Source organism: Ranitomeya imitator, chromosome 6 (genome assembly GCF_032444005.1).
Source record: "Ranitomeya imitator isolate aRanImi1 chromosome 6, aRanImi1.pri, whole genome shotgun sequence".
Classification (NCBI taxonomy): domain Eukaryota; kingdom Metazoa; phylum Chordata; class Amphibia; order Anura; family Dendrobatidae; genus Ranitomeya; species Ranitomeya imitator.
Window position 1 is genome coordinate 10687259 of NC_091287.1, and position 21217 is coordinate 10708475.

General features: G+C 48.2%; 1 protein-coding gene across 1 annotated transcript in view; it reads right to left on the bottom strand.

Annotated features, from left to right (window-relative positions):
• Positions 1-21217, bottom strand: part of PTH1R (parathyroid hormone 1 receptor) — a 279840-nt gene that overhangs the window by 78836 nt on the left and 179787 nt on the right. Inside the window, exon 3 of the mRNA XM_069729136.1 lies at positions 9036-9146. Coding sequence (XP_069585237.1) covers positions 9036-9146 — 111 coding nt within the window. The remainder of the gene's footprint in view (positions 1-9035; positions 9147-21217) is intronic.

Sequence of the window (21217 nt, forward strand, 5' to 3'; positions counted from 1 at the left end):
CGTGGCTGGGCAATATACTACGTGACTGGGCAATATACTACGTGGCTGGGCAATATACCACGTGGCTGGGCAATATACTACGTGGCTGGGCAATATACTACGTCACTGGGCAATATACTACGTCACTGGGCAATATACTACGTGACTGGGCAATATACTATGTGGCTGGGCAATATACTACGTGGCTGGGCAATATACTACGTGACTGGGCAATATACTACGTGGCTGGGCAGTATACTACGTGGCTGGGCAATATACTACGTGACTGGGCAATATACTACGTGGCTGGGCAATATACTACGTCACTGGGCAATATACTACGTGACTGGGCAATATACTACGTGGCTGGACAATATACTACGTGACTGGGCAATATACTACGTGGCTGGACAATATACTACGTGGCTGGGCAATATACTACGTGACTGGGCAATATACTACGTGGCTGGGCAATATACTACGTGACTGGGCAATATACTACGTGGCTGGGCAGTATACTACGTGACTGGGCAATATACTATGTGACTGGGCAATATACTACGTGGCTGGGCAATATACTACGTCACTGGGCAATATACTACGTGACTGGGCAATATACTACGTGACTGGGCAATATACTACGTGACTGGGCAGTATACTAGGTGGCTGGGCAATATACTACGTGGCTGGGCAATATACTACGTGGCTGGGCAATATACTACGTGGCTGGGCAATATACTACGTGACTGGGCAATATACTACGTGGCTGGGCAATATACTACGTGGCTGGGCAATATACTACGTGACTGGGCAATATACTACGTGGCTGGGCAGTATACTACGTCACTGGGCAATATACTACGTGACTGGGCAATATACTACGTGACTGGGCAATATACTACGTGACTGGGCAATATACTACGTGACTGGGCAATATACTACGTGACTGGGCAATATACTACGTGGATATGCATATTCTAGAATACCCGATGCGTTAGAATCGGGCCACCATCTAGTTACACATATTACACAACCAAAATGCATACACTACACACAGTTCACATGTCATACACATCACCTAAAAACTATACACGGGCAGCACGGTGGCTCAGGTTAGCCGTGTATTATATATGGGGCGGCACGGTGGCTCAGTTTTTAGCACTATATACAGTGGTTCAGTGGTTAGCACTATATACAGTGGCTCAGTGGTTGGCACTATATACATATAGTGGCTCAGTGGTTAGCACTATATACAGCTATGCTATGAAAATTGTACATTCACACTGAAGGCATCAAAGCTATGAATTAACACATGTGGAATTATATACTTAACAAAAAAGTGTGAAACAACTGAAATCATGTCTTATATTCTAGGTTCTTCAAAGTAGCCACCTTTTGCTTTGACTGCTTTGCACACTCTTGGCATTCTCTTGATGAGCTTCAAGAGGTAGTCACCGGGAATGGTCTTCCAACAATCTTGAAGGAGTTCCCAGAGATGCTTAGCACTTGTTGGCCCTTTTGCCTTCACTCTGCGGTCCAGCTCCCCCCAAACCATCTCGATTGGGTTCAGGTCTGGTGACTGTGGAGGCCAGGTCATCTGGTGTAGCACCCATCACTCTCCTTCTTGGTCAAATAGCCCTTACACAGCCTGGAGGTGTTTGGGGTCATTGTCCTGATGAAAAATAAATGATGGTCCAACTAAACGCAAACCGGATGGAATAGCATGGCGCTGCAAGATGCTGTGGTAGCCATGCTGGTTCTGTATGCCTTCAATTTTGAATAAATCCCCAACAGTGTCACCAGCAAAGCCCCCCCACACCATCACTCCTCCTCCTCCATGCTTCACGGTGGGAACCAGGCATGTGGAGTCCATCCGTTCACCTTTTCTGCGTCGCACAAAGACACGGTGGTTGGAACCAAAGATCTCAAATTTGGACTCATCAGACCAAAGCACAGATTTCCACTGGTCTAATGGCAGACGCGGTACTGAATAAGGTACGCGTCTCTGACTGGGGAGCACACAGAGAGCTGACGAAAAGGTGGTCTGTGCCATTTCCCCCCTAGCATCACTCCCACCTTAGTGATGCACTAATTAGAAGACCCCCAGCCGGCCAGTGGGCACTAGAGGGGAGGGGTCCTACGGCCACTCCTACAGGGGTTAAATCCAGGTGTCCGGCCGGGAACTTTCTCTTTCACTCCCGGCAGGACAAAAACGCGTCGGAAGGCGGCCTAATTAATGAGGACATGGTAATATGCAGCGACGCCCTGCGCATCAGGTTTAGAAAATCCAAATGCGATCCCACCGGTAGGGGCACATGGGTCCTCGTTAACTCCACAGAGGGCCCAGCTTGCCCGCTAAAAATGGTTAGAAGATACGCAGTGATAAGACACGCTGGTAGATTTTTCTTCACTCATACAGACAGGTCCCCTCTGACCAAGTACCAATTCCAGGCAATGTTCAAGCTATGCTTGGAAAAAACCGGGGCGAATCCAAAAGAGTACGGAACACATTCGTTCAGGATAGGGGCGGCCACAGAAGCGGCTAGGGCAGGAGTGTCAGAGGCCGAGGTGCAGAGAATGGGTCGGTGGAAGTCCGCATGCTTCGCCAGATACATAAGACCTGACTTGCTTAATTAACATGTGTTGTCTCTTACAGGGGTTGAAGTTTGGGTTGTAGGAGATTCCTACGTTTACTGGGCCGAAAAGAGGGCCAAACTGCGGCCAGGAGGAACAAATCTTTACCTCCCGGGCATAAAAGTAAACTGGAGGGGTATCAGAGGCCTCCAGTGGAAACAGGTGTTTAAAGAGATGGTTGGCATAGCAAGGATGGCGGAACATCCGGTGATAATGGTGGTACACGCGAGTGGCAATGACCTGGGCAAACAAAAGGTGGCCGAATTGTACAAATGGGTGACAACGGATATGGATCGGTTCAGCTGTCTATTCAGGAACATGATACTGGTGTGGTCAGATATAACACCACGGGCCGTCTGGCGAGGAGTAAGAGATAAAAAAGCCATAGAGCGGACAAGAAGGAAATTCAACGCGCGGATTGCAAAATATGTGAGAGGAAGAGGCGGTATCGTGATCCGGCACCGCCCGCTACAAGGGGATAACACGCCACAATTAAGACCGGACGGAGTTCACCTAACCGACATTGGCCTCGATATTTTTCTGTCTGGTTTACAGGATGGGGTTGAACAGGCCTTAACATTGAGGGGTGGGGTCGGAGTCCCGCGTAGGTAGTACACGGGATCCTCCGTGGCGGAAAAAGTGGAGGAGGGCAAAGGTCGTAACCGCTCGTTAGGCCAATTCCCCTGTCGATCACGGACAGGAGCTCGGCGCGAGCCGCTCGTTACGATATGTAATTGCCCTTTCTCTGATTATTTAATTAATAAACTGTGACCGACCTGTTCAACCCACCTAGGACCGTGTGTGTTTCATTACGGGACTGATGGGAGGGGGGAAGGCACTGGTTACGACACCCAGGTCTCCACAGTCTGTCCATTCCTTGTGTTCTTTAGCCCAAACAAGTCTCTTCTGCTTGTTGCCTGTCCTTAGCAGTGGTTTCCTAGCAGCTATTTTACCATGGAGGCCTGCTGCACAAAGTCTCCTCTTAACAGTTGTTGTAGAGATGTGTCTGCTGCTAGAACTCTGTGTGGCATTGACCTGGTCTCTAATCTGAGCTGCTGTTAACCTGCGATTTCTGAGGCTGGTGACTCGGATAAACTGATCCTCAGAAGCAGAGGTGACTCTTGGTCTTTGTTTCCTGGGGCGGTCCTCATGTGAGTCAGTTTCTTTGTAGCGCTTGATGGTTTTTGCCACTGCACTTGGGGACACTTTCAAAGTTTTCCCAATTTTTCGGACTGACTGACCTTCATTTCTTAAAGTAAAGATGACCACTCATTTTTCTTTACTTAGCTGCATTTTTCTTGCCATAATACAAATTCTAATAGTCTATTCAGTAGGACTATCAGCTGTGTATCCACCAGACTTCTGCACAACACAACTGATGGTCCCAATCCCATTTATAAGGCAAGAAATCCCACTTATTAAACCTGACAGGGCACGTGATTAACAGACTCAGAACTGATGCTGTTACATTGTTACTTCTAGGGCAGAAACAAAGTAACAATCATTATCATAATGAATCCATGTGTACAGAACAGAGTCTGTCATATGTAAGCACAGGGAATATTGCCAAGTGGGCAACCAGCCACCAGCCATCAGCTACTAGCCATCAGCCACCAGCCAACTAGCCATCAGCCCACCAACCGTCAGCCAACCAGCCATCAGCCAACCAGCCATCAGCCATCCAGCCACCAACCATCAGCCACCAGCCAACCAACCATCAGCCAACCAGCTGCCAGCCATCAGCCAACCAGCTACCAGCCATCAGCCAACCAGCTACCAGCCATCAGACAACCAGCTACTAGCCATCAGCCACCAGCCATCAGCCACCAGCCATCAGTCAACCAGTCATCAGCCAACCAGCCATCAGCCACCAGCCAACCAGCCATCAGCCAACCAGCTGCCAGCCATCAGCCAACCAGCTACCAGCCATCAGCCAACCAGCTACCAGCCATCAGCCAACCAGCTACTAGCCATCAGCCACCAGCCATTAGCCAACCAGCCATCAGTCAACCAGCCATCAGCCACCAGCCATTAGCCAACCAGCCATCAGTCAACCAGCCATCAGCCACCAGCCATCAGTCAACCAGCCATCAGCCAACCAGCCATAAGCCAACCAGCTGCCAGCCATCAGCCAACCAGCTGCCAGCCATCAGCCAACCAGCTACCAGCCATCAGCCAACCAGCTACTAGCCATCAGCCAACCAGCCATCAGCCACCAGCCAACCAGGAATCTGCCACCAGCCAACTGGCCATCAGGCACCAGCCATCTAGCCATAAGCCAACCAGCCATCAGTCAACCAGCCTACCAGCCATCAGCCCACCGGTCATCAGCCACCAGCCAACCAGCCATCATCCACCAGCCAACAGCTAACCAGCCACCAGCCAACCAGCCAGCCGTCAGCCAGCCAACCAGCAAATAGCGACCAGCCAGCTATCAGCGACCAGCCATTAGCCAACCAGCCACCAGCCAGCAGTCACTAACCATCAGACATAAGCCACCAGCCACCAGTAACCAACCATCAGCCACCAGTATACACTATGCATGTATTACATGACAGGTTTGCATATTGGGAGTATAATGCATGCCTTTAAAGTGATAGTTAGAAGTCTAGACCCCCAATACACTGAGCAGGGGGCTCCCCGACAGTAGTCGCTGATCTATATAGCAGCTAGTCCTTCTCATGTAATAGATGGAAGCAGAGCAATACCCAGTGCCGCTGATTGGGATGACCTTCTATACTGACGGGTGAGAGGTCCGGTATAGGGGACAGTTACTGGCAGAGCTTTACACTAGTGACATCTCCACTCACATCATGAATTGTAGCCATAATATAACACTATAATAACGCAGAAGCTGCACGTCTGTATTCACTACGACTCTTATCCATCAGTTATGGTTAATGCCGATTGTCAAGTGAGAAGGAGAAGAACCAGATCATTCAGAAATCCACAGCATAATAGATCAGGCACTATACATGAGAGCGTGGGAAGATCCCAGGGTCAGCTCCTCTCTCCTTCCCTCTCCCATGTACAGCCCAAATGCACTTCTCACCTTCCTGAAAAATCTCAGCCCATCTTGCCCAAACACACTGCATGAAAAAACTTCATACAATTGCAAAAACTACTTGCTCTTTATCTTCCTGCTCCTACTGATTTCAGGGTCAACTCCCCCAACCCTGGTCCATCACCCACCAACCTCAACTCCTACCCTACCTCAAATCGAAACCGTAATAATCTTACTAATGTTAATTGCACTTCTTCATCTCATTCTTTTAATTGTGCCCTTTGGAATCCATGGTCTGTATGTAACAAGCTTCCTTTCCTACACAATTACTTTCTGAAAAACTCTTTTAATCTGTTGGCCCTCACGGAAACCTGGATTCAGGATTCTGACACGGTCTCTCCTGCTGCCATTTCCCATGGTGGCTTACAATTCTCACATTCCCCGAGACCCACAAACAGATGTGGTGGTGGACTCGGCATACTCCTGTCCCCACAATGCACCTTCGAGGTCATCCCCCCCAGTTCCATCACTCACATTCACTTCTTTTGAGGTCCACACCATCAGGCTCTTTCGTCCCCTATCCCTCAGAGTAGCGGTCGTAGGCTCACCCACCCACTTCCTGGACCATTTCTCTGCCTGGCTGCCGCACTTCATGTCCTCAGAACTACCAACCCTTATCCTGGGAGACTTCAACATCCCCATAAACAGCCCCACTTCCACATCTGCATCCCAGCTTCTATCACTAACCACTTCGCTCTGCCTCTCACACCTCTCAACCTATGAGACACACAAGGACGGTAACACCCTGGACCTGGTCTTCGCCCGGCTCTGTTCAATCTCTTCCCTAGATAACTCACCGCTTCCCCTCTCTGACCAGAACATTCTATCCTTCATGCTCATAAATCCTCACTCACCCCAGCACTCTCCTACCTACCACACATTCAGAAATTTACATGCCATTAACCCTCATACACTATCAGACTCCTTACACTCATCATTGTCCACAATCTCTTCTTTTTCCTGTCCTGATCTGGCCGTACATCACTACAATGACACTCTTAGAAGCACCCTAGACCAAGTAGCTCCCCTCACCCTCAGAACCTCCAAACAGAGTGAAACAGCCCTGGCTCACATCGCAAACCCGATTTTTCCAGCGATGCTCTAGGTGTGCTGAACGCTTATGAAGGAAAACTCGCACACCAGAAGACTTCATACACTTCAAATTTATGTTAAAAACCTATAACTCTGCCCTTCACCTTGCCAAACAGACCTACTTCACCACTCTGATCTCCTCACTATCCAACAACCCCAAGAAACTTTTTGACATCTTTCACTCCCTCCTCAGGCCAAAAGCTTAAGCACCTATCACAGACATTTGTGCTGATGACCTGGCCTCCCACTTTATAGAGAAAATAGACAATATCCATCAGGAAATCCGCTCCCAACAACTAAGTTCAGTGACTCCCATCCCTCCCCTCATTGCCCCTGGCTCACTCTCCGCATTCGATCTCATTACAGAAAAAGAAATCTCCAAGCTCCTCTCTTCTTCTTGTCTGACTACATGCACTACTGACCCCATTCCCTCACATCTCCTCCAGTCTCTCTCTCCAGTCGTCACTACTCACCTAACTACAATCTTTAATCTCTTCCTCTCCTCTGGCATTTTCCCCTCCTCCTTCAAACACTCTATCATTACTCTGTTACTAAAGAAACCCGCCCTCGACCCATCCTGCACAAACAACTACAGACCAGTCTCCAATCTCCCCTTCATCTTTAAACTCTTGGAGCGCCTAGTCTACTCCCGCCTTACACGTTACCTCTCCACTCACTCCCTCCTAGACCCTTCACAGTCCGGTTTCCGCCCCATACATTCGACAGAAACTGCACTCATCAAAGTGACCAATGACCTTCTGACAGCAAAACGTAATGGTGACCACTCTCTGCTCATTCTTCTCGATCTTTCTGCAGCTTTCGACACTGTTGACCACCCTCTCCTACTCTCTAGGCTCCAGTCACTTGGCATTAAGGACACTGGTCTCTCCTGGTTCTCCTCCTATCTTTCTGACCGCTCCTTCAGTGTTCTGTTCTCTGGCTCCACTTCATCTCCTCTTCCTCTCACTGTCGGGGTACCTCAGGGCTCAGTCCTTGGCCCCCTTCTCTTCTCCCTCTACACAGCCCCAGTTGGACAGACCATCAGCAGATTTGGCTTTCAGTACCATCTTTATGCTGATGACACACAACTATACACGTCATCCCCTGACCTTACCCCCGCTGTACTACAGAACGCCACTAACTGTCTGTCCGCAGTCTCTGACATCATGTCCGCTCTCTATCTGAAACTCAACCTCTCCAAAACTGAACTTCTTCTGCTCCTGCCATCTACTAACCTCTCTAAATCTGACATTTCCCTCTCCGTGGACGGCACCATAATAACACCCCGGCAGCAGGCGCGCTGTCTGGGTGTTATGTTTGACTCCGATCTCTCCTTCACCTCCCATATACAATCTCTTGCCCGCTCGTGCCGCTTACACCTAAAGAACATCTCTAGAATCCGCCCTTTTCTCACCATGGAGACAACAAAAACCCTCACTGTCGCCCTGATCCACTCCCGCCTGGACTACTGTAACGCTCTATTAATTGGCCTCCCCCTCACTCGACTTTCCCCTCTCCAGTCCATCCTTAATGCAGCAGCCAGGGTCGTCCATCTGGCTAATCGTTACTCGGACTCGTCCGCTCTTCGCCAGTCGTTACACTGGCTACCCATTCATTACAGGATACAATTCAAAGTACTTGTTCTCACCCACAAAGCTCTCCACAGTGCGGCCCCCTTATATCTCCTCCCTCATTTCTGTCTAATGGCCTAACTGACCTCTGCGCTCTGCAAATGACTTTCGACTAACCTCTGCACTAATCCGTACCTCCCACTCCCGACTCCAAGACTTCTCCCGTGCTGCGCCAATCCTCTGGAATGCTCTACCCCAAGATATTAGAACCATCCACAATTTGCATAGTTTTAGGCGCTCTCTCAAAACACATTTGTTCAGAGCGGCCTATCACGTTCCCTAATCAAAGTCATGTTATGTTTGTGTGTGTGTAGCCCATTCACTATCTCCATCTATCCCCCACCCCCTGAAGATGGCTGGACCATCATTGTAAATACATCATTGTAAATACACACCTGTACTTTATATCTCCCCCACCTCATTGTAGATTGTAAGCTCTCACGAGCAGGGGCGGCTTATTGGGCTTTCATTATTGTATTGTTAACGTTGTTACTTATGACTGTTGTGTTTGAAACTGTTATAAAGCGCTGCGGAATATGTTGGCGCTATATAAATAAAGATTATTATTATTATTCTCATACCGGTGCTACGTGTGACTCCTACATGGGGAGACCATTGGTCGCCTCATATTTTACCTTTATGGTTGAAATCATAGATGTACTCGGGACACTGGACGGACACCATGCTGCCTGGTTTCCCTTCGGGCCAGCAGACGATTCCATCCCATTCAGACTGACAAAAGCCATCTGCAAAGAGAAGAGTAGGAAGAATTGGAGAGGCCATGACACCACAAATCAGAGACAGAGATCTAAAAAAGCCATTGTATGGAACCAGAGGGATTGGTGGAGTCGCTCCAGAATGGCTGCTTTGATGGAGCATCTACCACATGTGACACAACCTCAGGTCTTGTGATTCTGCGACTCTGGATCTTCTGACCCTGGATCCTTGACCTATAAATCTTTCAACTCTGCTTTTCAGGACCCTGAATTTCGTAAACCTGGATCTTATGATTTCTAATCTTGTTGCCCAGGAACTTTGGACATTAAATCTTGTATTCCTGGATTTTTTAGCCCTATGCCTTGTGACCCTGAAATACAGGGACCCTTCATTTTATGAGCTCTGGATCTTCTGACCCTGGATCTTGAAACACTGGATCTTGTGACTTTCCTAAAGTACAAATGTAATTCTGGCTGTAGACAGTAGACAGCTCTTGACTATATAGCAATAGATCATAGATTATCCAACAGAACAGAAGGCCAATGAATGCCAAGAGTGTGCAAAGCAGTCATCAAAGCAAAAGATGGCTACTTTGAAGAACCTAGAATATAAGACATAATTTCAGCTGTTTCACACTTTTTTTGTTAAGTATATAATTCCACATGTGTTAATTCATAGTTTTGATGCCTTCAGTGTGAATGTACAATTTTCATAGTCATGAAAATACAGAAATATCTTTAAATGAGAAGGTGTGTCCAAACTTTTGGTCTGTACTGTACATTAATGTATATTGCTAGTGCACCACCTTTCAGTGATTAAATATAAAATTAATCTTGGGCTATTAATTTATCTCGATTCACAAATCCCCGTGTCCACATGCTCAGTTGGTTATTATATGCTACCACGAAGTTGGTTTCTGACCTGATATAAGCCTGCTGTCGGACGGGGCTCATATCTAACGAGTAACTGGTGGCAGCATACCGAACTGTGTTAGTGAGGAACTCTGACAAGCTCCAGAAAGGCTCAACGTGAGCCGAAATGTCGCCACGCCATGTGGGTCTAAAGAAAATCCACTTTTTTCACCTTTAAATCTATGGAGCGATGCCTTGCTTTTTACCTTTGTCTAGATAATAGATAGAAAGATAGATAATAGACAGATGACAGATAGATAGATGATACATAGATAGATAATTGATAGATGATAGATAGATAATAGCTAGATAATAGATAATAGACAGATAATAGATATAACAATTGGCAGGACAAAGGAAGTGAATTTGATTTTTAGAGAGTACATAGCGCAGACATCAGCTGTCTAATAATGTCACATGATTTTTTTTTATACATTTTCACCATATGTTACATGTGCGATTACAATATTTTCCGGGACATTTAATAAGGTTTTTTCTTTTTAAAATTCTCCAGGAAATACTGCAGGGTTGTAACCTCACATGTAACATATGGTGAATACCAGCAATCCTGCTGCAGTACCAGATCGTCCGATATATTCACATTACATTATTGAGCTACTTCGTAGAAGATAGATAATACACACAGGACCTTGAACAACTCTTAATATCCCATGAACATTTCCACATTACACCCATAAACGTAAATGGATTTTATTGGGATTTTCTGTGAATCAACACAAAGTAACAAGAATTTATGAAGCGTAAATGGTCTAAGGGGTATTGTTTCTCCTTATGGAGAGTGACATACCATCTCTGGCTTGTCAAGGTAAGGAGGCTTATTCGCCGTGCAATGCTCCTCTGGGAAATATAATATGGAAATTGCCTCTTCTGAGAAAAAGAGGACTTAAACTCTATATCGCCACCTGTTGGAAGTAGCGATCCTACAAGTCACAATCAACCCTTTAGTCATGCAATATGACTTAGGATAAAAGCCAAATCAGTATCTCAATTCGCAGACACGGTGTTTCGGGCTGTTGGTCACTCTCCATAAGGAGAAACAATACCCCTTAGACCCCAGTCCAGAGCCTCTCACCTAGCCAAATTAGTTCTCATGCTTCGCACTGACGAGGGCCAACAGCCCGAAACACCATGTTTGCGAATTGAGATACTGATTTGGCTTTTATCCTAAGTCATATTGCACGACTTGTTAAAGGGTTGATTGTGAATTGTAGGATCGCTACTTCCAACAGGTGGCGCTATAGAGTTTAAGTCCTCTTTTTCTCAGAAGAGGCAATTTGCATATGAAGCGTAAAAGAAATTATTCAGGAAGATTTTCTAATTATTTTGCAACTATCTCAACATTGTGATGTGCATTTGTATCCAGTCTCTGAATCAGTACTTTGCAGGTCCACCTTTCTCTGCAGTCTTTTGGGGTCTGTCTCTCCCCCTTTCTCTGCAGTCTATGGGGTCTGTCTCTCCCTTCTCTGCAGTCTTTTGGGGTCTGTCTCTCCACCTTACTCTGCAGTTTGGGGTCTGTCTCTCCAGCTTTCTCTGCAGTCTTTTGGGGTCTGTCTCTCCTCCTTTCTCTGCAGTCTTTTGGGGTCTGTCTCTCCACCTTACTCTGCAGTTTGGGGTCTGTCTCTCCACCTTTCTCTGCAGTCTTTTGGGGTCTGTCTCTCCACCTTTCTCTGCAGTCTTTTGGGGTCTGTCTCTCCTCCTTTCTCTGCAGTCTTTTGGGGTCTGTCTCTCCCTTCTCTGCAGTCTTTTGGGGTCTGTCTCTCCCTTCTCTGCAGTCTTTTGGGGTCTGTCTCTCCACCTTACTCTGCAGTTTGGGGTCTGTCTCTCCAGCTTTCTCTGCAGTCTTTTGGGGTCTGTCTCTCCTCCATTCTCTGCAGTCTTTTGGGGTCTGTCTCTCCTCCTTTCTCTGCAGTCTTTTGGGGTCTGTCTCTCCACCTTTCTCTGCAGTCTTTTGGGGTCTGTCTCTCCTCCTTTCTCTGCAGTCTTTTGGGGTCTGTCTCTCCACCTTTCTCTGCAGTCTTTCGGGGTCTGTCTCTCCAGTTTTGGACATCTAGAGGTGACATTTTGCCCCTTCTTTGCACAGTCGCTCTCGCTCAGTGACATTGGATGAGACGTCTGTGATCAGTAATTTTCCCGTCTTGTCACAGATTCTCTAGGATTTGGGTCTGGCTGGTGACTGGGCCATTCACACACATGAATATGCTCTGATCTAAACACTCCATTTTGGCTCTGGCAGGAGGTTTAGGGTCGTTATACTGCTGGACGGAGAACCTATGCCCCGGTCCCACGTCTTCTGCAGCCTCTAACAGGTTTTCTTCTAGGATTGCGCTGTATTTAGCTCCATCCATCTTCCCATAAACTCTGACCAGCTTCCCTGCCCCTGCTGAAGAAAAGCCTCCCCACAGCATGATGTTGCCACCACGTGTGATGGTGAGGATGGTGTTTTCACTGTCATGTGCAGTGTTAGTTTTCCACCACACATAACGTTTTGCATTAGCCAAAGTTCTCCTTTGGTCTCATCTGACCAAAGCCCCTTTTTCCACACACTCGCTGTGTCCCCTACATGGTTTTTTGCAATCTTCAAACATTACTTTTTATGGCTTTCAGAAATGTCCCTCTTCTTGACGCTCTTCCATAAAGGCCAGATTTGTGGAGTTTACGACTAATAGTTGTCCCCTGGACAGATTTTCCCCCCTGAGCTGTGGATCTCTGCAGCTCCTCAATAGTGACCATGGGCCTCTTAGCTGCTTTTCTCATTAGTGCTCCCCTTGCTTGGGATGTCAGGTTATGTGGACGGCCATGTCTTGGTAGGTTTGCAGTTGTGCCATACTCCCTCCATGTTTAGATGCTGGATTGCACAGTGGTCCATGAGATGTTCACAGCTTTTCTATAACCTTTACTCTTCTCCACTGCTTTATCCCTGACTTGTCTGGTGGGCTCGTTGGTTTTCATGATGCTGTTTGATTTTGATTCCTAATCTCAAACAAACCTCTGAGGTCTTCACAGAACAGCTGTTGTTATACAGAGAAGAAATCACACCCAGGACGCAAAGTACTAATTATCTGACTTTTGGGGGAAATTGGTTCAAAAGTTCTCGGGATATGAAGACTTTTTCAAGGCACTGTATATACAGTGGGTACGGAAAGTATTCAGACCCCTTTACATTTTTCGCTTTTTGTTTCATTGCAGCTATTTGGTAAATTAAAAAAAAATCATTTTTTTCTCATTAATGTACACTCTACACCCCATCTTGACTGAAAAAGAAAACAGAAATGTAGAAATTTTTGCAAATTTATTAAAAAAGAAAAACTGAAATATCCCCTGGTCATAAGTCTTCAAACCCTTTGCTCAGACCCTCATATGTAAGTCACATGCTGTCCATTTCCTTGTGATCCTCCTTGAGATGGTTCTACTCCTTCATTGGAGTCCAGCTGTGTGTAATTACACTGATAGGACTTGATTTCGAAAGGCGCACACCTGTCTATATAAGACCTCACAGCTCATGTCAGACCAAATGAGAATCATGAGGTCAAAGGAACTGGCCAAGGAGCTCAGAGACAGAATTGTGGCAAGGCACAGATCTGGCCAAGGTTACAACAGAATGTCTGCAGTACTCAAGGTTCCTAAGAGCACAGTGGCCTCCATAATCCTTACATGGAAGAAGTTTGGGACCACCAGAAGTCTTCCTAGACCTGGCCGTCCAGCCAAACTGAGCAATCGTGGGAGAAGAGCCTTGGTGAGAGGTAAAGAACAACCCCAAGATCACTGTGGCTGAGCTCCAGAGATGCAGTAGGGATATGGGAGAAAAGTCCACAAAGTCACCTATCACTGCAGCCTCCACCAGTCAGGCCTTTATGGCAGAGCGGCCCGACAGAAGCCTCTCCTCAGTGCAAGACATATGAAAGCCGCATAGAGATTGCTAAAAACACATGAAGGACTCCCAGACTATGAGAAATAAGATTCTCTGGTCTGATGAGATGAAGATAGACCTTTATGGTGATAATTCTAAGCGGTATGTGTGGAGAAAACCAGGCACTGCTCATCACCTGTCCAATACAATCCCAACTGTGAAACATGGTGGAGGCAGCATCATTCTCTGGGGGTGCAGAGTGTAAAATAATGAGAAAAATGAATTTTTATTGAATTTACCAAATGGCTGCAATGAAACAAAGAGTGAAAAATGTAAAGGGGTCTGAATACTTTCCTCACCCACTGTAGATAGACGGACAGATTTAACATAGATAGATGGATAGATAGAAAATATGTTCTACTGCATCCCATCCCACCACAGGATCCTTTGCCGGTGACTTGTGATAAATATGGGATCTTATGTACTTTCTCCTTCCATGAGCTGCGCAGAGATCTATGTAGTGATGTAATTAGTGACATGGAGGATATTTTCGGTCCTGCTGGTAATGAGGGTGGGCACCATATACTGACACACTGACACAGTCCATATAGCACATTCTGCACTGCTGCTCATTTAAAAGGATGCATCCAAATATACACAATGCCTGTGATGTCACCACACCTCAGTGATGTCACTAGTTAAGTCATGAGGGTCGATCACCACTTGTGAATGATATTAGCAGCCATATTTAACCTACAGGAAGGGTCTTCTCCCTGGCCGTGGTACCTGGACATTTATAGAAGGCAGAAACAGAACATTCTCACACATTGAGTCATTATTACCATTCACATATGAGCGAGAGTAGAAAAGAAAAGGCACTAAAAGGGGGGGGGGGGGCACTGGACAGAAAGTGTGGGGCAGGGGGCACCAGAAGGGAGGTATCAAGCCAGGCACCAGACAGAAGTCACAAGGCAGGGGGCACCAAACCAGGCACCGGACAGAAGTCACAAGGCAGGGGGCACCAAACCAGGCACCGGACAGAAGTCACAAGGCAGGGGGCACCAAACCAGGCACCGGACAGAAATTGCAAGGCAGGAGGCACCAGAAGGGAGGCACTAAATCAGGCACTGGACAGAAGTCACAGAGCAGGAGACACCAAAAAAGAGGCAACAAACCCGACACTTGACAGAAGTTGCAAGGCAGGCACCGGACAGGAGGCACCAGAAAATGGGCAACAAACCAGGTACTAGACAGAAAGCGCAGGGCAGAAGGCACCAGAAAATGGGCAACAAACCAGGTACTAGACAGAAAGCACAGGGCAGAAGGCACCAGAAAATGGGCAACAAACCAGGTACTAGACAGAAAGCGCAGGGCAGAAGGCACCAGAAAATGGGCAACAAACCAGGTACTAGATAGAAAGCGCAGGGCAGAAGGCACCAGAAAATGGGCAACAAACCAGGTACTAGACAGAAAGCGCAGGGCAGAAGGCACCAGAAAATGGGCAACAAACCAGGTACTAGACAGAAAGCGCAGGGCAGAAGGCACCAGAAAATGGGCAACAAACCAGGTACTAGACAGAAAGCGCAGGGCAGAAGGCACCAGAAAATGGGCAACAAACCAGGTACTAGACAGAAAGCGCAGGGCAGAAGGCACCAGAAAATGGGCAACAAACCAGGTACTAGATAGAAAGCGCAGGGCAGAAGGCACCAGAAAATGGGCAACAAACCAGGTACTAGATAGAAAGCGCAGGGCAGAAGGCACCAGAAAATGGGCAACAAACCAGGTACTAGACAGAAAGCGCAGGACAGAAGGCACCAGAAAATGGGCAACAAACCAGGTACTAGACAGAAAGCGCAGGGCAGAAGGCACCAGAAAATGGGCAACAAACCAGGTACTAGACAGAAAGCGCAGGGCAGAAGGCACCAGAAAATGGGCAACAAACCAAGTACTAGATAGAAAGCGCAGGGCAGAAGGCACCAGAAAATGGGCAACAAACCAAGTACTAGACAGAAAGCGCAGGGCAGAAGGCACCAGAAAACCGATACTGGACAGAAGACACCAGTAAGGGGCACCAGAGAAGAGGCACCAAACAAGGCATCGGCAGGAATCATGGAGATCTGGACACCTGTAGTGATGAGCGAGTGTACTTGTTGCTCGGGTGGTCTCCGAGTATTTGTTAGTGTTTGGAGATTTAGTTTTCATCACTGCAGCTGAATGATTTACAGCTACTAGCCAGCCTGAATACATGTGGGGGTTGCCTGTTTCTTAGGGAACCCCCCCATGTTTGTTGTTTCATCGCTGTTACAGACGTGACGACACTTCTATCGCCGATATAACGAGGGGCCGAGAACAGATCTGGAGCCGCAGGTGGATGGCGCTTCTTACACTGCACCACTGGGCAGCGCTCTGGCTCACCCTGCCGCGCGCACACTGTCCGCCTCTCAGATTTTGTGATTAGCTGTAAATGTAAAAGTGGCAGCAGAGCGTCGGCGCTCATACAGACAATGACATGGTGGAGCGGAGAATAATGCGGCCAGAGGACACATCCATGGATGGCGGACGCCCTTATGTCGCCCGATGCTCCAGAACAGACTGATCTTTGCAGCTCGTTAATATTCAGGAATAACAGCGCCCCCCACAGAGCGAGCAGCGATATTCTATCAATGAGTGATGCGACAGCGACAGCAGAACGGCACCGCACCCCCGGAATAATCCGGATCACAGACCGGGGTCATCACTTCTCTCCAGCATTCTGCATCCATTACTAGGTATCACGTCTCTGACAACCTCAGGATGTGCAGGCAGGTTGTCAGCACTAATAGCAGTGTACGGTGTGCGCTCCCATTACTTTGTATACACCTGTTCACATGCGCTCATTTCCGGCCACTTCTCGGGGTGGATACATTGTTGCTTTACCCCTTCCCTGCTGGCTTCAGTTGTTACATCATATTCCATAGCTCTCAACTGTCCGGGATTCCGCGGGACTCACCCGACGTCTCCATCACTTTGTATCTCTCCTGCCGTACATTATACGTCTTTTCCCCTGTGATCGGGTCTCAAACTCACGTCTCCATTTTCTCAGGCAGCAGCTCTATCTCTGAGCCACAGATTATTACCGAGAAACCCGGGAGATTTTATAGTAATCTTCACCTGTGTTACAGGCAGTGACCTTAGAAGCGGATTCTACATCTGCATTGTATACAGCAGTGTATTTCTTTGTACTTGTATACTGCGGTGAAGAAAACATCAGATTTTTTTGTTCCTATAAAACTATTAAAAATAATAAAAAGCAATTCCAAAAACGTAATTTTCTCTTTTTTTTTGGTGAGGCAGGAGGTAAAGATTCCCGGCCGCGGTCTCTGGTGATGTTGCTGGGAGAATTCTGTATACTTGATCTGTATTGCAGGCTCTGACCTCACAGGCAGATTACATAGAGATACATCTGTACATAACAATACACTGCTAGAGCTCTGTATTCTAGACAGAGAATAAAAGAAAGGTCTACAATTAATGGGGAGTCAATGTAACAGTCACAGTGATTTCCGGTGCACAGGAGGGGAGTTCCCCGCAGTCCAGAGGAGCAACGGCCGGCAGAATGAGCAGGCGCGGGATGACATGAAGGTGACATCTAAAAAGAAGGGGAGGAGAAAACCTGTATAATGAAGACCAGAGGTCTCCTTCTCTTCCGGCAGAGGCTGCCCTATAGCCTAGAAGATCGGAAATATAAAAGATGATCTTTACTTAACAAAGCCACATCCAGGAGGCGTACAGGCATGACTAATATCACCTGTATACAACCTGCATGTCCATATTATTAACTCCAAAACCTCAAAAGGGGGACAAATTCCCTTTAAGATGGAGTGCCCCTTTAGGAAACCTATGCAGGAGACAGCAGGGATGTCGCCCTCACATGATATTGTTATAATGTATCATTCTGCATCCTCAGTGTTACTGCTCATCAGGGAATTAGGAGGGAAATGGCCCCCGGGGGTTAGAGACTCAGGCCATGTTCACACGTTCCTGATTTCCCTGCTGTTTTTTCTGCACTAAAAACCGCAGCTCTTAGCAGAAAACGCAGGTGCGTTTTTTGGTGCTTATTGGTGCGTTTTTTGATGCGTATTTTAGTGCAGTTTTTTATGCAGTTTTCTCTGCAGAGTCTGCTTGTTTTCTAGGAAGTTTTTTTAGGGTTAAAATGGCTGAAAATACCCTAACCCTACCCCTAACCCTACCCCTACCCCTACCCCTAACCCTACCCCTAACCCTACCCCTAACCCTAGTTCTAACTGTAGTGGGGGGGAAAAAAAAAATATTCTTTATTTTATTATTGTTACTACCTATGGGGGTGATAAAGGGGGGGGGGGGGGCATTTACCTTTTTTTTATTTTGATCACTGTGAGGTTATCTCAGTGATCAAAATGTGCCTGGAACGAATCTGCTGGCCGGCAGATTCGGCGGGCGCACTGCGCCCGCCATTTTGGAAGATGGCGGCGCCCAGGGAGAAGACTGCACCACAAACCGCAGAAAACCCGCAGATATTTTTTTCGTCTGTGGGTTTTACTGCGGGTTTGACCTCACAATGGAGGTCAATGGGTGCAGAACCGCTGCAGTTCTGCAAAAAGAAGTGACATGGTACTTCTTTTTTACCGCAGCTATTCAGCGCGGCTTTTTTCGGGATTTTCCGCAATGTGGGCACAGCAGTTCCTGTTTTCCATAGGGTACATTACCCTGTTTACACTTTATGATAAATTTCAACAAACAGAAGAAAGCACGACAATGAGCATGTTCTTATTATACACGTGCCTGGGGATAAAGGGTTAAGTATTGGACTGGTGGAAGGGACTATACTCCATGGCTGGAGGCCACAACACCGGCCCTGCCACGTGGCACGGTGACACCAAGATGTCTGGAGAGACCTCCTGCCGAGACCCTCCATAGCCAGTGTACAGGTGACGAGAAGAAGATGGAGGCGACGGGCGATCACCAGATACTGATGATGGAGGAGACGGGAGGTCACCAGATACTGATGATGGAGGGGACGGGAGGTCACCAGATACTGATGATGGAGGTGACAGGTGGTCACCAGATACTGATGATGGAGGTGACGGGCGCTCACCAGATACCGATGATGGAGGTGACAGGTGGTCACCAGATACTGATGATGGAGGCGACAGGTGGTCACCAGATACTGATGATGGAGGTGACGGGCGCTCACCAGATACCGATGATGGAGGTGACAGGTGGTCACCAGATACTGATGATGGAGGCGACAGGTGGTCACCAGATACTGATGATGAAGGGGACGGGCGGCCATCAGATACTGATGATGGAGGTGACAGGTGGTCACCAGATACTGATGATGAAGGGGACGGGCGGCCATCAGATACTGATGATGGAGGTGACAGGTGGTCACCAGATACTGATGATGGAGGTGACGGGTGGTCACCAGATACTGATGATGGAGGTGACGGGCGCTCACCAGATACCGATGATGGAGGTGACAGGTGGTCACCAGATACTGATGATGGAGGTGACAGGTGGTCACCAGATACTGATGATGAAGGGGACGGGCGGCCATCAGATACTGATGATGGAGGTGACAGGTGGTCACCAGATACTGATGATGGAGGTGACAGGTGGTCACCAGATACTGATGATGGAGGTGACGGGCGGTCACCAGATACTGATGATGGAGGTGACAGGTGGTCACCAGATACTGATGATGGAGGTGACAGGTGGTCACCAGATACTGATGATGGAGGTGACGGGCGGTCACCAGATACTGATGATGAAGGGGACGGGCGGTCACCAGATACTGATGATGGAGGTGACAGGTGGTCACCAGATACTGATGATGGAGGTGACAGGTGGTCACCAGATACTGATGATGGAGGTGACGGGCGGTCACCAGATACTGATGATGGAGGTGACGGGCGGTCACCAGATACTGATGATGGAGGTGACAGGTGGTCACCAGATACTGATGATGGAGGTGACGGGCGGTCACCAGATACTGATGATGGAGGTGACAGGTGGTCACCAGATACTGATGATGGAGGTGACAGGCGGTCACCAGATACTGATGATGAAGGGGACGGGCGGTCACCAGATACTGATGATGGAGGTGACAGGTGGTCACCAGATACTGATGATGGAGGAGACGGGCGGTCACCAGATACTGATGATGGAGGAGACGGGAGGTCACCAGATACTGATGATGGAGGTGACGGGCGGTCACCAGATACTGATGATGGAGGTGACAGGCAGTCACCAGATACTGATGATGGAGGAGACGAGCGGTCACCAGATACTGATGATGGAGGAGACGGGCGGTCACCAGATACTGATGATGGAGGAGACGGGCGGTCACCAGATACTGATGATGGAGGTGACGGGCAGTCACCAGATACTGATGATGGAGGAGACGGGAGGTCACCAGATACTGATGATGGAGGTGACGGGCGGTCACCAGATACTGATGATGGAGGAGACGGGCGGTCACCAGATACTGATGATGGAGGAGACGGGCGCTCACCAGATACTGATGATGGAGGAGACGGGAGGTCACCAGATACTGATGATGGAGGTGACGGGCAGTCACCAGATACTGATGATGGAGGAGACGGGAGGTCACCAGATACTGATGATGGAGGTGACGGGCAGTCACCAGATACTGATGATGGAGGAGACGAGCGGTCACCAGATACTGATGATGGAGGAGACGGGCGGTCACCAGATACTGATGATGGAGGAGACGGGCGGTCACCAGATACTGATGATGGAGGTGACGGGCGCTCACCAGATACCGATGATGGAGGTGACGGGCGGTACCAGATACTGATGATGGAGGAGACGAGCGGTCACCAGATACTGATGATGGAGGAGACGGGCGGTCACCAGATACTGATGATGGAGGAGACGGGCAGTCACCAGATACTGATGATGGAGGTGACGAGCGGTCACCAGATACTGATGATGGAGGAGACGGGCGGTCACCAGATACTGATGATGGAGGAGACGGGAGGTCACCAGATACTGATGATGGAGGTGACGGGCAGTCACCAGATACTGATGATGGAGGAGACGAGCGGTCACCAGATACTGATGATGGAGGAGACGGGCGGTCACCAGATACTGATGATGGAGGAGACGGGCGCTCACCAGATACCGATGATGGAGGAGACGGGAGGTCACCAGATACTGATGATGGAGGTGACGGGCAGTCACCAGATACTGATGATGGAGGAGACGAGCGGTCACCAGATACTGATGATGGAGGAGACGGGCGGTCACCAGATACTGATGATGGAGGAGACGGGCGGTC